The sequence below is a fragment of the Malaya genurostris genome, chromosome 2 (assembly GCF_030247185.1).
Source record: "Malaya genurostris strain Urasoe2022 chromosome 2, Malgen_1.1, whole genome shotgun sequence".
Classification (NCBI taxonomy): Eukaryota; Metazoa; Arthropoda; class Insecta; order Diptera; family Culicidae; genus Malaya; species Malaya genurostris.
In genome coordinates, this window is record NC_080571.1 from 149993455 (window position 1) to 150011463 (window position 18009).

Below are 18009 nucleotides of genomic sequence, written 5' to 3' on the forward strand. Positions count from 1 at the left end.
ATTATTATTATTATTATTATTATTATTATTATTATTATTATTATTATTGACATCACTACACAACGTGTACGAAATAGAACAAAGCACGCCTTGTTCATTTTGTGTTTTCTTCTTCTTTCGGTGTTGTACATATAGTCACTCTATATGGCGATTTGAAAACTTTGACACTCATCGCCCTGTAACTGCGGAACCGGATGTCGGATCCGGATAAAATTTCACAGTAGCTTTAAAGACAGTATGAACTTTAATTCAAATCAAGATTTGTGAAAATCGGTTCGAACATCGCAAAGAAATCGATATGAATTTAGTTTTAGGAGTTTTTCTTCTCCACTTCCGGTGCTCTCGGAACAGGAAAAGAGGGGATCAGTAGCTAGTGGTAGAATTAAGTTTTCATGCCAACAAACTAACAAGCTCTACAACCTATAAGTATTTATCAGACAGTTTTATGGGATTTGTACCTGGTTTTAACCATCGTTCGTGAAAAAATACTAATAAAATTGGTAATTTCCACTTATCAAACTTTAGTTCCGGAACCGGAAGTCGGATTCAAATAAAATGTTCAACAAATTTGTAGAATATTATAAGACCTTTCATTTGAATCTTAGTTTGCGAAAATCGGTTGAGTTGTTCTAGAGATAATTGAGTGTAAACTATTTCTCAAATTTTCACATATTACCATATAAATCCGGAACCAGAAGCCTCATTCAAATGAAATTCAATAGCAAGCTATGGGAACATATTACCTTTTATTTGAATCTTTGTTTGTGAAAATCTGTATAGCCATCTCTGAGAAAAGTGAGTGCATATTTTTGTTACATACACACACACATACACACACACACAGGCATTTGCTCAGTTCGTCGAGCTGAGTCGAATGGTATATGATATTCGGCCCTCCGGGCCTCGGTTAAAAAGTCGATTTTCACGGTGATTGCATAGCCTTTCTATATGAGAAAGGCAAAAAACTATCATAATGCATAATGAATTCATTCCGGGAATTTAGAAGAGTCAAATCGATATTTAACACTGTTCTGTGCATTTTTCTCAAACAAAAATATCGTAGTAATTCGGTCTGCCCTAATAATGTTTTGAATTTCGAAAGGAGGGGAGTTGAATTTTAAAACTCATTATTTATAAGAATATTTAAACAAGCATTCTATGACATTCATAGTAACTTAATAAATTAAAATAGATGTGTTTGTATAACAAATCTTTAATCTTCATCCACCACACGTCTTGCTGTTGTAAGAGGACTGCACAACCTTCACATAACTTTTACGAAAAACTAGGCAATTCTTGCCCAGTTTACCCGTACAACTCTTGTACATAAAGCAATATATACAGTTCCACATTCTCATTACATCCAACTAGTTGTACTGCTTATCCTTTTCAACATTCGTTATTGTCAATTATGGTTTAACCAAATCTTTGTCAACAATGTTCAGAGCTCTGACTGGAAATTACAAACTCTACTATCACATGGCTACTATTCAGTGTGCTGAGTATTATTTGTGTGATTTGCGTGAATGCGAATACGGTACATCATACCATCTGATATGTAACTGTCTCGAATTGACGCAAATTTTTGGTTCTCCATACATGGCTGAATCTGTGTATTTTTTTTACAAGGTGAAATGCATTTACGCACAGAGTGTGGGACTCTCCACAGGACTACCCAACTGTTGATTTAAACTACCCACTGAAACACCTAGAATCTCCAACCCTATCTTCAGAACCATTGCATGAAGATTATAAATTTGCTGAATTTCCTCTAAAATAAATGTTCAAAATCTACCCTCCTGTAAATATCGTGCCGGTAGAGTAGCGCTAATAATATTCACATACATGCTATGACAAAAAATAATTATAATGAAAGTAGTTGTAATAAAAATCCAAAGCAAAGTCCTGGCATTCCATTCCTTTTGTGGAATTTGGCCTTTCTGTTTCATCAACAGACTTCGCAGCCGATTCTTAGCGTACAGAGTCATTGCATGGCTGATGCTACGATCCTATTGACACTAAGAATCCTTCCAGGTCGGGACTCGAACATACAACAACTGGCTTGTAAGACCAGCACCCTATGCCCTGAATCGCCAACCCGGGACAATCTCAAAGAATATTTTGTTATGCTGATTTGAAAACATTACCCCATTTAGCTTCAATAGAATGTACAAAAGTAATAGAGACGTCTCTGGAACCGGAATCAAGGAATCGGTTTTGTCGAAGTAGGTTCGAATGGTAATCGAAATTTACATGACAATGACTAACATGATCTATATGAAATGACTAATTTCATCTATAAATTGTATTGGGATTTGGTCAAATTTAGAAGATTTACATGGTTTTGCCATTCTCATATAAATTCACTGTGAAAATCGACTTTTCAACTGAGGCTAATATGAAAGTGCTCAACGATAGTTTAGGAAATTTTGGAAATTAATAATTATAATAACACTATCCAAAATAAAAAACATTTCAACTACAGTTTTCAGATGCAATATTCTGTGAAAAATATACCCGGCCATTATAATAATCTGGAACAGTACATTTCATTAAAAACTACAAAAGAAGATTTGGAATGCATGAGCCGAGTATATGCATTAGGAAATTTTTGGCTTTACTCGTGAAATATTTCGAAACGACACAAATACTAACAGAGAGATGTGTTCTACATAAATACTTTTATTTTTGCATTGCATGTGTTTGTTGTCAGTCGTTGAATGCGTTAGTGAAAACAAAATTTTTTGCATTTGTTTGGTGCGCAGTTCGCACTATGAACGGTGCACTATAATGATCATTCTTTTTTTCGATTTACATATTTTAACGACAGGAACTACCATAATTTTATACGTAATCAATTGTTAGCTTCCGAAGAGGTCGAATTGTGGAATTTTCTTTAGAATTGATTAATCTTCAATGCATTTTTGAGCGCAAAACAGTTGAATGTTTCAGCCCCATGCACATCATAAATATAACCGTGAAATTCGCAAAAACAACTGTTTATTGAATAGAAATAGGAAAATTTGATCGGACCTAATCTCACAAACTCTATAAATCCTATTCACCGCGTAGTTCCGGAACCGAAAGTTCACAACAAATTAAGGAATTCCGTATGAAACTGTAAGACTTTTCTTTTGAACCTATAAGTTGGTGAAAATCGATCCAAGAAAAGTGAGCGAGATCCTTTTTGCAGTTTTTAATCACTATTTCCAATTCTTCCGAAACCGGAATAGCCGAAGTTGGTTCACTTGCTACCAACAAAAATGACCTACACATTGGAACAGTTTTGAACCGTAGGTATAATAATAATAATAATAATAATAATAATAATAATAATAATAATAATAATAATAATAATAATAATAATAATAATAATAATAACAATAATAATAATAATAATAATAATAATAATAATAATAATAATAATAATAATAATAATAATAATAATAATAATAATAATAATAATAATAATAATAATAATAATAATAATAATAATAATAATAATAATAATAATAATAATAATAATAATAATAATAATAATAATAATAATAATAATAATAATAATAATAATAATAATAATAATAATAATAATAATAATAATAATAATAATAATAATAATAATAATAATAATAATAATAATAATAATAATAATAATAATAATAATAATAATAATAATAATAACAATAATAATTATTATTATTATTATTATTATTATTATTATTATTATTATTATTATTATTATTATTATTATTATTATTATTATTATTACATCACTACACAACGTGTACGAAATAGAACAAAGCACGCATTGTTCGTTTTGTGTTTTCTTCTTCTTTCGGTGTTGTACATATTGTCACTCTATATGGAGCCTGAAGTCGGATTCGGATGAAATTTCACAGTAGCTTTAAAGACAGTATGAACTTTAATTCAAATCAAGATTTGTGAAAATCAGTTCAAGCATCGCAGAGAAATCGAAGTGAATTTAGTGAAAGATGATTGGTACGACCGTACAAATATTTTGCATTAATTATGGTTTCGGCTTTAGCGGTCTGTTAAATAAGAACGGCTGTTATATACTGCCCGACGTTTCGACCACTGGTTATGGTCTTTTTCAAGGGAAATATCTTATCGTTCCTCGTCTAAAAATCGTATGCCCACGAACGGTTGTTTACATAATAACAAAGCTTCTTTCGTCACTTTTCTAAAAGATACAAAGAACATATGTGCGATCACAAAAACGTTGCACTAATAACGTTTGTTTTGAACATTAGCCTGTTTTACCACTATGCACTACCTAAACGCTTTGTTATTATGTAAACAACCGTTCGTGGGCATACGATTTTTAGACGAGGAACGATAAGATATTTCCCTTGAAAAAGACCATAACCAGTGGTCGAAACGTCGGGCAGTATATAACAGCCGTTCTTATTTAACAGACCGCTAAAGCCGAAACCATAATTAATGCAGTGAATTTAGTTTTAGGAGTTTTTCTTTTCCATTTTTGGTGCTATTGGAATAGGAAAGAGAGGACCAGTACTGCCGAATTAAGTTTTCATGCCCACAAACTAACAAGCTCTGCAAACTAGAAGAATGTATCAGACAGTTTTATGGGATTTGTACCTGCTTTTAACCATCGTTCGTGGAAAAATACTAATAAAATTGGTAATTTTCCACTAATAACGCTTTAGTTCCGGAACCGGGAGTCGGATCCAGATAAAATGTTCTACTAATTTTCAGGATATTATAAGACCTTTCATTTGAATCTTAGTTTGCGAAAATCGTTGAGTTGTTCCACAGATAATTGAGTGTAAACATTTTCTCAAATTTTCACATATTACCATATAACTCCGGAATCGGAAGTCACATTCAAATGAAATTCAATAGCAAACTATAAAGCTATAATACCATTTATTTGAATCTTAGTTTGTGAAAATCGGTTCAGTCACCTCTGAAAAAAGTGAGTGCATATTTTTTACGTTTTTTTGGTACATATCATCCTATATCTCCGGAACCGGAAGTCGGATTGGAATGAAATTCAATAGCAGGCTATAGGACTATGAGACCTTCCATTTGAATTTTTGTTTGTGAAAATCGGTTAAGCCATCTCTGGAAAATGTGAGTGCATATTTTTGTTACATACACACACACAGACATTTGCTCAGTTCGTCGAGCTGAGTCGAATGGTATATGACATTCGGTCCTCCGGGCCTCGGTTAAAAAGTCGATTTTCACAGTGATTGCAAAGCCTTTCTATATGAGAAAGGCAAAAATCGAGGAGCTAGTAGACGCTATACGATAACCGCCACATGCAGTGTTGCCAATGTTGCATCATACATATTTTGCTGTCTTGATAATGACCCACGTGCTTTTACACAAACTAATGAATTTTCTTGATTTAACTATCAGAGCTCATGAAAACAGAATATCTCTTTCTGGATACGTTTTATATTGATAGTTCAATTATTGGAATCTATGGATTTTAATATTACAAGGCAAGGGTGAAATTTAGTATAAATTTGAGTTATTAACATATCGCATGAAAAACTACATAACATTGGGACACTGTGAACTTCCCTGGATCAACATAACAAAGCGATAGAGACGACGCATCTGATTTTTGTTGCAAGTGCAACATCTAACAAGAAAACCGCTTGTTGGATTTCTCAAAGCAATCGTTGTACTAACCTCACAAGAAAGAATTATTGAGAGGTGCGTCAAATTTATTGTGATCCTCGTTTCATTTCTTTGTTCCAGAAAAAATGACGACTAATTCGCCACTTTTAGCTTTTATATCCATACAGTATCACGGGTGACTGGTGCCTATTTTAATGTCAAGGAGAACTTCTGAAGGTAGGACTCAAATCAGCATTCTTATACATTCCATTATGTTAAGCTCTGAAACAGCATCGAGCATTGATTGCAACATTTTTCAATCTTATTATTAGAATTTTTTCGTCGCAAAAAGCAGACGTAAATTTCACGAATGGTCATACGAGCAAGTGACAGTTTCACTTTGTTTACATTCTCTTCCACTCTTCGGGCTTTTAACGATACTGAACTCATTATATTATACTTTCCATGAGATGTCGAAGTGAGTTCCTCTTTAGAGTTTTTGGTAATTATTTACGGTACTTCCGGAACCGATATTCAAGGACCAGCATAACCCGAAACAATTCGTATGGTCATAAATTTCCTTTCCTTTACCCCCGACTTTATTATACCACGCTATTTCAAAATTTACCCTCTGAAGGAGTGATAAGTTTTTGAACGTGAATATCTCTTGTTGTTTTTAACGTATGAACATATTTTTTCGACAAGCTATCGGAATCATGATCATAATTTTATGACCAAATTATCGTTTGTATGACATGATCTCAAACAATTCAAAATTAAACTTTACTGAAATGGTCTGTATCAACGAGTATCAAAGAGGAAAACTCATGATGCGTGTTTGAATTTCTCGTTTTTTTTAAAGCTAATAGCTCAGTGATCTGTGGAAGGATTTATATAAACTAACTACCAATAGATTAGAAATTTTTCAACTTGAAAGTGTATTGCAACAACATTGAAGTGTTTCAATTGTACACTTTCGAAAAACCTATCTGATTTGACCCATGTCAAAACCAGCCAATCTGAACGCGTTCTGCGAAAGAGAGCAAAATATCAGATGTTGTACAACTGTATCAGTACAGGGTCCGGCACTCGAAGTGTAACCAACTTCAGACCGCTCGCGCAGCTGACGCACGGGCATCAGCTCTCTAGAAATTTCTAAATGACAATTCGGAGTTGTATTGTTTACAAGCGCAAGAAAGCATTTTGTCAAAAGTGAACGCGAAAAAGAATCAGCGATGGATTTAAAACGTAATAGTGTGATTGCTTTATATTTAGATGGAAAATCACAACCAGCGATTGTTCGTGAGCTCAAACACCTTAAAGTGAATAGAGTTTTTGTTTATCGCACCATAACTCGTTACAATAATACTGGTAGCATCGCAAAACGTCATGGAGGTGGTCATCAAAAGACTGCAACGTCACATGAGATGGTTCAAAAAGTGAAGAAGCGACTTGAACGAAATCCTCGACGAAGTGCCAATCAAATGGCAAAAGAACTGAAAATATCCGACCGTAGCATCCGCCGCATACTGAAAAATGATCTGAAGGTCAAGCCTTACAAGATCCAAAAGGCCCATGATCTCACACCGAAGCAGCAACAAGTCAGACTTGAGAGAGCGAAGGAGTTGCTTCGTTTGGCCGAAAGCGGTCAATTTTCGAACATTGTATTTTCTGACGAGAAAATTTTTCCAATTGAGCAATTCGTAAACTCTCAAAACGATAGGGTTTACTTGACCGACCGTTCATACGAGAATTTGAGCCATCGATTGGCCACCAGGAGGCAGCACCCGCAACAGATAATGGTTTGGGCCGCTGTAACCGCAGATGGGCGCTCTCCAATAGTTTTTATCGAGCCTGGCGTCAAGGTAAATGCGACATATTATCGGGAAAGTATTCTGGAGGTTGCTTTGAAGCCGTGGGCAGACAAACATTTCGGTGGCAGAAAATGGACGTTTCAGCAGGACTCGGCACCGTCTCACAAAGCTCGAGTGAACCAAGAATGGCTGAAAAACAACGTTCCGAACTTCATCACGTCCACACAATGGCTGTCGAATTCACCAGATGCGAATCCAATGGATTATTCTCTTTGGGCCATTTTGGACAGCAAAGTCCGAACTAAAAGATACACCAGTATCGAGGCGCTGATAAAAGTTATTGTCCGCGAGTGGGCCAAAATACCTGCAAGTCTCATTCGGGCAGCTTGCGATTCGTTTTTTGACCGTCTCAAGGCCATAGTCAATGCAAAAGGTGGTCATATCGAGCAAAAGTGAATTGATTCTGAATTTTGTATTATTTTTACACATTTTGTACTTTGAATTAAGTAAAAGTAATTTTCCAAACTGAATTTATGGCCTTTTTAATTGGTTACACTTCGAGTGCCGGACCCTGTATAATAGTCATGTCGTCATGGATGCGCTGCTCAGTTATGTTGTGTGGAATTTGAGTCGGAATTCATTGCGAGTTCCAAATGCATCTACTAATGCCGCCCCAAATGAATTGTTTCATATTCTTTGGAATAATTTGACAATGAATTCCGTGTCAAATTTCGGACGGGTAAACTCGGGAGTGTACACGCCAAGAATCATCTCACATTTCAAGGCATTTTTCAGCCCCACAGATCTTTATCAAGAATTAATTGAACTTTCTCCATCTCCTGCCAAAAGTTTCAGACTCATCAAAACTGAAGCTGGAAAAATTTGCGCCGTTACTAATGTCGTTTTCGTTTTTAAATTGCATTACACTGGTGTAGCGAAAACTGCACTGAAACCGTTCGTTTTTACCAATTGCACTACACTAGTGCTACACTTTTTCTGCACTCATCAAAAGCTTGGTGTAGCTCTGTGCAATGGAATCGTTTATTGTAGTCAATGATTACTGTTTATGTTTTCGTCATTTTTGTTCGTTTATTGATGCCTCAGTGCAGCACTGCACCGGTGTAGTGCAAATTAAAAACGAAAAACGCCAACATTCAATTCCGACGGCAATGTAAAAATGAAAGTATTGATGTAGAACACATCTTTTGCTAGTACGCCGACGATAGGTTAGGGGGATTTCAAAATTGATGCTTCAAAACAATATTAAACTCATTGATTTCAAGAGTAAGTATATGAAGCTGAATATGAAATCTGCTCCCTCACAAGTTACTACGCTTTGAGGCACATATATTGATCTCGTATTTGCTAGGATTTTTTTTCCACATATACGTTTATTTTATAGGCTATATACATACTTTTTTTTTTCGCCGTGGCATCAAAAATACATAGTACTTTAAACCGAATACATTTCGAATATTATATTAGTATGTTGGTATCCATTAGTTAATCTAAATACTGTTTTTATTAAGCGATTTTCTATTATAAATTACATTAAATAAAATTAATTTATTTTGTACATGATCCTATAACAATTTAGGTTTGTTTGTATCAGTTGATAGCTTTTATTCATTTAATATAGCTGGCTATTGGTTGATGGAAGTTGATGGCTCATGGAAGAGAAAGGGTTCTAATTTGCTAGGAATATCAATGTAGAAAGTCGTAGATATGGTTCATACTTTTCATGTCATAGGTCTATTGCATCTTTGATCAACCGTGCGAATTAATGTTTACTTAATTGAAGGTGATAACCGCTTGTTAACGCAGAATCACCACTATTTTATTATAAAGAACTATAAAAATTTCTTCGTGCTGTTTAATTGTGTCAGAATGTTTGATGTAACTTATCCGTACTTTTGAGTAGGTCTTCAATGATGGTTTGAATTTTGAAAACTCATCGCACTGTAATTCTAGAAACAGAAATCAATTCAGTTTTGTACGTAACTAGCAGTCTTTTCATTTGAATTTGGTTTATGAGCATCGGTTTGCTTTCATTGAGAATACGGTTGAGCTTTTTTATTCCCGATACTTTTCGGAACCGGAAGTCGGATCCGGATGAAATTCAGTAATTCCGTATGGGACCGGAAGACCTTTCATTTGAATCTAAGTTTGTGAAAATCAGTCAAACCATTGCTAAGAAAAGTGAGTGAGATCCATTTTGGTATATATGACCACTATTTGCGGTACTTCCGGAACCGGATACCGGGAACCAGGATAGCCGAAATTGGTTTGTTTAGTTGCCTACTGATAATGACTATCGATTTGTGTAGTTTTGAGACCAGTTTAGAATTTTTTTTACGTTTTTTGTTTCGCCGGTTTAAGTGACAGTGTACTATATTGAACACACTTTACCCTATAGCTCCGGAACCGGAAGTCGGATCCAGATGAAATTCAAGAAATTCTATATGAGACCGGAAGACCTTTCATTTGAATCTAAGTTTGTGGAAATCGGTCAAATCATCGCTGAGAAAAGTGAGTGAGATCCATTTTGGTATATATGACCACTATTCCTGGTACTTCCGGAACCGGATACCGGGAACCAGATGAAATTCGGCTCGAGATGAAATTCAGGAATTCCGTATGGGACCACGGGATCTTTCATTTGAATCTAAGTTTGTCAAAATCGGTTCAGCCATCTTCGAGAAAACCTAGTGAGATTATTTGACACTCACACAGACATTGCTCAGCTCGATGAACTGAGTCGAATGGAGTATGACACTTGGCCCTCCGGGCCAATTATCACTAGTCGGTTTTTCAAGTGGTTGCATAACCTTTCTATATGAGAGTTTTGACAAGATCTAGGTCTTACATTTGAATCTTGAAGGAAATCGCTTCAGTGAAAGAGAAAAGTAATAAAGTTGAAACTGTTTATACAGCCATGTGGAATATTCACCGCTATATAACAAATATGAAATACGTGGATTTAAAAGAATATTTATATTTGATTTTAGGTTGTTTTGATTCCTGTCAATATTCGCGTAACTGATGTCAACGATAACTCACCCCAGTGGATCGGAGCACCTTACGTAGCAAATATTTCAGAAGTAACATCGGTTGGAACCAGGTATGCTTACTTTGTTAAATTTGTAGAGTACTTACTTTTCTACGCGTAAGTTTGTTACTAAATTAGGAACAATATTGCACAGTTCACACCAAATCGAAGTGCACAGTATGAAAGTTTGTTGAATCAAAAGTGTGATCAAAAGTACAACTGCTGCGAAATAACATAACTTTTACGTCTATAAATTTACGTCCCAGCTCGACGAGATCAGAATAAGCCTCAGTTTTCTCAGAAATCGCTCAACCGATTTTTCCATGTCTATGCTTGTTTGAAAGCTACTACAGAATTGTGAATCAAGTTCTAAGATGAAATGGCTGATAGTTTGGCTCCAAAGATATAAAAATATAAGTAACGTAACCGAAACACCGCATTGTTTTTACCGCTCCATTTTCCCGAAGATGACGGAGCTGATATTAATATTTTAAGTCTCTCGACAAAGCGCGTTGTTCAATTTGCTCAGAGATGGCCAAACAAATGGTAACCTACAAAACGTGATGTTTTCTTTCTTTTTGCTTTTCTAATACAGAAAGGCTATACAATCACTGCGAAAATCGACCTTTAAACCGAGGTTTAGAAAGCCGAACGTCATATACCCATTCGATTCAGATCGACGAACAAAGCATATGTCTTTGAGTGAAAAATATTATATATGCACCATATATGTGAAAATAATGTCACTTTTCTCGGAGACGGCTGAACCGATTTTCATAAATTTGGATTGGTGTTATGCAACAAAAATGTGAAAATAGTGCACCGAAATTATGAAAATAATGTTACTCACTTTTCTCGGAAGCTCGACGAACTGAGCGAATGTCTGTGTGTGCAAATAATCTCAATCATTTTTCTTGGAGACGACTGATTCAATTTTTACGAACGTAGATTCAAATGAAATGTCTTATAGTCTCATACAAAATTCCTGAATTTCATTTTCTTCTGACCTCCAGTTCTGGAATTACAGGATCATATGCACTAACAAATGTTAAAATAATGTCACTCACTTTTCTCAGAGATGGCTCATTCAATTTTCACAAACTTAGATTCACATAAAAGGTCCTATGGTCCTATACAAGTTTCCTGAATTCATTTGAATTCGGCTTCCGGCTTCAGAATTACAGGGTGTGAAAGTAATGTCACTCACTTTTCTAGGAGATGGCTGAACCGATTTCCACAAACTTAGATTCAAACGAAAGGTCTTAAGTGTCATACGAAACTCCAACAGTTTATTTGGATAGATTTCCGATCATTAGAGTTTGTGACCATGTAAATCATTGATAGTTCCATAAATGTTTTGCTGAATTTTATCTTAGTCCGACTACCGGTGCATTTTTTTCAAAATTAAAATCGTCATAGAGAATCCATATAAAATTTGTAGGTATTATAAGTGTATGGTTGAATGAACCGAATGTCAATATTCCGGAAGTACCGAAAAATGAATATGAGAAATGCAGCATTACACCACTAGATCAATTAAATTTTTATGTTTCTCATATAGAAAGTCACTGTGAAAACCGTCTGTTGAAAGGAGGCCCGAAGGACCGAGTGTTATATACCACTCGACTCAGTTCATCGATATAACAAAATGTATGTGTGTGTATGTATGCATGTTTGTGTGTTTGTGACAAGTAATGTCACCCCGATAATGAACCGATTTACACAAACTTATGTCGTTTTTTATTGATTCCACTCGCTCGGTGCCAGTGTTTTACTTTGACAGCCGATCAATGAAACGGTTTTGTAAAGTTTGGTTTGCGCGTTTGCTGCTCGGAAAAGAAAACGAGTGCAAAATAGTTGCCCGCGAATTGCTCGAAAGTGCATTTTTTTCGTGCGGTGCAAATCAATAAAACACAGTGCACCTGTTTTGATTGCCCGACAGCACGAAAAGTGCACGAATCGAGCAAAACACTCCACGAGTGTTCTCAATGAAAACGGCATTAGACTAAAATAGAAGGTCTTATGGTCCCATAGCTAGCTATTGATTTTTATCTCGGTCCGACTTCCGTTTCCGGAAACACATGCAATCTGTGCAAATCTATGAGAATTTTATAAACTAATATGCATAAACGGTCTTGAAATTCTTTAAAAGTTCCCAAAAAGTTTATCCAGATCCGACTTTCGGTTTCGGTATTTTGTCGTGAATACGACTTACTTTACTATGGGGCGCCTTTTCGAAATTTACCCTGTTCAAGAAAGAACTTTATCGCGAAAATCTCTTGATGTACTTAAAACAAACAAGATATTTTTTTGCAAGCTATCGGAAACATAACCAGGAATCTGTGACTAAATTTTCAACAGCGTGAGATATACATAAATAACTGAAAAACATAGTTTTTTTAAACTTTTGGAAATAATAAGGAAAATTCATAGCGTTTGCCAGTCTTTTTCGCACCTGGACGACAGTTTTGAGGTAGTCAGGCACACATAAGTTCCGATTATCTACTGGACGAGTATAACAGGTAAACTTTGATTGAAGATCGTTCATTTCTTCTTGTGTTTCAGACGGAACTGGATGTCGAGGTGAGGTTATCTCACCAACATCAGTAAGAACAAACCAAGTATAAAGCGTGAAACACTCAGGTCGTGCTCTTATTTGGACTTGAGTCGCAGTCGGCGATGAAAGCAGACCTTTTACGATGTACAAAACCTCAAACGCTCAGGTCGCAGAGCCAGTTATTTTCATTACTATTTATCACTTATCCTCTAACATCCTCCTCGGTACCGTTCACTAACCTTAAGTTCCTGCATGCATCTCTGTCCCACTCTTCACTTACTCATGCCATCGCCATCCCGATTCCATTTATTCTCGTCAGCCAATAGTCCAACCTCCATCTCACTGCCTCTCACCTTCCTAAATGCCAGCATGCAAAACTAACCACCTCTTCGCTCGCCCCCGGCAGTTGACATTACATCGACATTGCCAATGGCTATCAACAGGACCAGATCCGCGCCGTTGAACGCTGTCTCAGAAAGCAATCACTCTTCTGCCTCCGCAATGTCAACAACTGACCTAAGATCGCTTTCGGGAACATTTGAGTTTTTCCTTGCGAATGATCTCGTGACGTCAACCTCGGTTTCCGCATTTGTGTGATTTCTGTGAAGTCTTCGTGAATTAGTGACCATCGTCCAAATATAGAATTCCTCACTGTTCTTTCGTCCGATTAATTCCTTGGCAGTTCGTGATATCGGAGTGCTCTCCGTGTTAAATAAGAACCCAATAAGTATGATAGGCGTAGCGTGCGTCACACCAAATTCGTCCGTTCCGCTGAGCAATGTGCAGTGGGGAAGTGCATTTGACACTTGAGACCAGTGCTATCGTCGCGTTCAGTTGTTCTTGTTCACAGCGGTGTGTTATTTTACGCGTCGCTTTGCGGTTGATTATTCGCATTTGCGAGAGGATTCAAATTGGCGGTTGATGGCTAGATTCGAGTTGGCTGTTTCTGTTCCAATTTAATTTTACAACATTTCGTATGAATCGTATCGTTGATGGCATGGTTTCTTTAATCCCAATAGACAAAACGTAACAAAATCCTCTCATTACAAAATTTTTTGATGAATCGATTATCAAACGATTCATAAAAAATTCTGAAATAATACTTCATTCCGAAAGATCATGGTCAAAAACGAGTCGGTCATCTAATCTCCTGAGCAAACCTTAGATTGTTTACAATGTTTTTTTCCAAATCATAAATATCACGCGGGTCTTCGTTACCTGCCAAATCTTTCCTAATTTAAATTGTGATTCATATTGCATAATTCGTACTGCATAATTCATATCTATCAATATACGTCAGAACTCTCTGACTCCAATCCGTTAGACCTTTCAAATCATCAATGACCAAGGCCTTGTCCTGCTTCGAATTTCACCTGCTATAGAGCAAGTCTACTACGTGGATTCTAGCCCATTGTTACAAATAAAATAGGCCCAATCACAAACAATTCTTAAAATCTTAACTTTTATAATGATCTACAGCGACAAAATTGGTTTGTGTTGGTTTGTTAGGTACAGAGATGTCCATCTCCTCTGTGTGACGAAGAGCAAGCAAAATTTCTCCCCTCGCACTGACAACTTCAACGAGAGCTCTTCTCTTTCACATTTATACACCACTGTTGTGTAAAGTGTGCACGCATCATGAGTGCGTTTGTTTATTTCCTTTTACCTCTTTCACTGAATCGCACCAAAGTGCTAGAGCATTAGCTAATAAATTCTCTGAGGTGGATGCAGATACTTTCACAGAGGTGTACACGCCGGTGAGCACTCTGCTGTATGGTTTTCGTAGATGAAGCGTGGACACGCAAAATCAGCAAAATAAAACAATTTATCGTAAAATTTTCGGTTTTCCTTGCAAATTTTTCATAGCAAGGCCAGATCTACTCTCTATTAATTGAAGTTCACAGAAGTGTTCGCTCACCATCACGCGCCAGTGGTCACTTGGGTGTATTTAGACGAGAGCGCGTGTGAGCGATTCATGCGAAGAGAATGTGTTTCACTCGCGCCAGCTGCTTTAACCACAAGCACACACTCAAATGCTGTCTATTCGACACTGAGAAGAAGTGCGCTTTCCTCTTTGTGTGGTGCTTCGTTTTTTCATCCTCGGTGTGGCAAAAATCTGACTCTAGCGTGTATCACTCTGGTGAAATGCCATCTCTGGTTATTTATACCTGAGATAGAAGCATTTCTTCAACTGAATCGTCATGAGCCCTCAGAGAAAGGTTTTACCGCGCCCTGAATCGCGTTACTTCTGGATGACAAATTCACGATCGCGGGGACGAATTTCGGTTCCAGTTTGCTGTTCACTTGATTGACATTCGACGAAAGTGTGAATGATCGACGCCATACTAAATCTCCCGTTTTGAATGCTCCCGATCGCTTCGCGAGATTATACCGTTATTTCGATCGTTTGTGACAGTTTTTGATGCGTTGTGTGATTAGCTCCTGTATTTGTCGTATCGTCGACATTGTCAGATCCTGAGAAACCGTAGAATCTTTAATCGTGTTTAGTTCCTGCTGTGTATACAAATCCGTGTTTCACCCAAAGTTTGCCTCATGTGGACTCACTCCAGTTACTTCGTGTCTAGCTGAGTTGATTGCTTCAGTGATAGCGGCTAAATTCTCGTCCCATGCTCTATGGCCAGTCTTTTACAGCGATCGTACACAGGTGACTAGGACTCGGTTGGCCCGTTCTTCATTGTTGACTTGCGGGCAGTAATAAGCTGTCTTCATGTGCACGATATTGTGCCGAGCTGTCCAAGTTTTAAAAACCATCGAATCTAATTGTTTGCCATTGTCCGAGAGTATTATCCGAGGTCGCGAGAACTTCAGTCAAACCTATTGTTTCAGAAACTCAACCGTCTGTTTAGAATCCGCTGATCGTAAAGGCTTGGTGATTACGTACTTGCTAACCCAATCAGCAACAACAAGTAGTACTGTGTTTCCCTGTCTGGATCTTGGCAATGGCCCTAAGAAATCATCCGATATCATTTCCTACGGAATCTTTGCGGGTTTAAGGCTGCCCATCTGTGGCATCATTCTGATACTGGGAACCTTGCACACCTTGCATACGGAAAATTCTTTGACGTAGTTGGCTATTTCCTGTTGCATTCTAAGCCAATAGTAATGAGCTTGTATTTTATGCCATGTTTTCTACAGTCCTATGTGTGCTGCTGTAGGCTCGTCGTGAAATCTGCAAATCAACTGTATTCTTGCTTTCTTTGGAACAACTTGCTTCCATACTTGGACGACTACGCCGACTTCATTCTTACCTCAACAATTTTAGAATAGCGTGTCATTGACGACACAAAAGTCCAAAAATCGTTCTCCTTCGTCCCTTACTTTTGTGACGAGATTTGTATACCATGTGTCTGCAATTTCATCTTCGGTGAACATTGCTTCAGACACTATCCTCGACAGAGCATCTGGTACGACGTTTATCGATTCTCCCCTGTATTTGATCTCGAAGTCAAATTCATTTACTCGTAATAGCCAACGACTCATTAAAGCGGTGAGATTTTTCATGGATTTTAAGTAGCTGAGAGCCACGTGATTGCAGTGTACAACGAATGTAACACCTTCTACGTAATCCCTGAATTTCTGTATTGCTCGAATCACTGCCAGACACTCCCGTTTTGTCACCGAATACTTTCTCTCTGATGTTGATAGTTTCTGCGAGAAGTAGCTAATCGGATGTTCCTCCCCGTTCGTGTCTTGCGTAAAAACCGCTCCTATCGCTGTATCGCTTGCGTCGCACGCTATTGCGATCGGTTTACTGTAGTCTGGCATGGCCAGAACAGGAGCTGAGACTAGCGCTGCTTTCAATTTCAGGAATGATGTTTCCGCTTCTGTAGTTCACCGAAATTTGATTTTCGTACGGGTGAGATTCGTCAGATCTGCTGCTATCTGCGAGAATCCTGCAATGAATCGCCAGTACCAATTGCACACGCCCAAGAAACTTTCTTTTTTGTGGTGAGTGTAGGGATCTGTACTATTGCCTCGATCTTTGCCTCGTCTACTCGCCAACCTTGCTCATCAATTACGTAGCCGAGATTGTTCATTCTTTTCCTACAGAAAAGTGATTTCCCGGATGAGATCGTTAGATTTGCAAAACTATATGTTCCTCGAAGGTTTCCGAGCAAACGATGATGTCGTCTAGGTAGTGGAAAACTTGTGGTTCCATATCCGCAATGATGTGTGTCATGAGACGCGCGAGAGCCTGACTGTGTGTCATGAGACGCGCGAGAGCGAGACTTGCCGTGCATAATCCAAAAGGCACTACTTTGAATTGAAAATTGTTCCTGAATGGAACGGTGAATGCTGTAAGTTGTCTAGAATCTCGATGAAGAGGGAGTTTCCAAAACGCATCTTTGAGATCGATCGAAGCGATGTATTTGCAGCTTCGGAAATTATTCGCTATCTGTGGAATCGGGAAGCCTTCATTTACCACGATGGAATTTAAGTATCGGGCGTCCAAGCATACGCGGTACTGGCCCGTTTTCTTCTTGACCGCAACTAACGGATTGTTCCAAGGCGAGAACCGTACTTCCTCAATAACGTCTAAACTTATCATTCGATCTATTTCTCGGTTTACCTCCTGAAGTACGTACGGCGACATCGGATAATGTCGTTGCTTTTTTGGCTACACATCTCCCATTTCGATACGGTGTTCATACATGTTGGTGGGACCCAGTTTTCCATTTTGAGCTTTTGGAAAATTTGCTAATGTTTTCTCCATGCGCCTTTTCTATTCCAACGTAAGCACCTTCATTTTTTCTTCGCTGACTTCACTTCAAACTTGTTCCAAAAATTCGTTTCCAGTATAACTCAGTCCGGGATCGAAGGAACTAACAGGACTGGGAGTACTTTGTTTTGGTTGTTATATACGATAGGTAAATACATAAAATCGGTAATGGAGTGGCGTGTACCGTCCGTTGTTTTTATTCCGCCAGAAAGCTTCCCTTCCCTTACTTATCTGC

The 18009-nt window shown here is 37.4% G+C and overlaps 1 protein-coding gene across 7 annotated transcripts in view; it reads left to right on the forward strand.

Moving 5' to 3' along the window:
- The window catches only part of LOC131427484 (cadherin-87A), an 848175-nt gene that overhangs the window by 277092 nt on the left and 553074 nt on the right, over positions 1 to 18009 (forward strand). For all 7 annotated transcript variants that reach the window (XR_009229274.1, XR_009229275.1, XM_058590714.1 and 4 more), the window contains one exon: positions 10436 to 10548. Coding sequence is in view for 5 of the 7 variants with exons in the window: in XM_058590714.1 (XP_058446697.1) it covers positions 10436 to 10548 (113 nt within the window). In the remaining 2 variants the exon portion in view is untranslated. The remainder of the gene's footprint in view (positions 1 to 10435; positions 10549 to 18009) is intronic.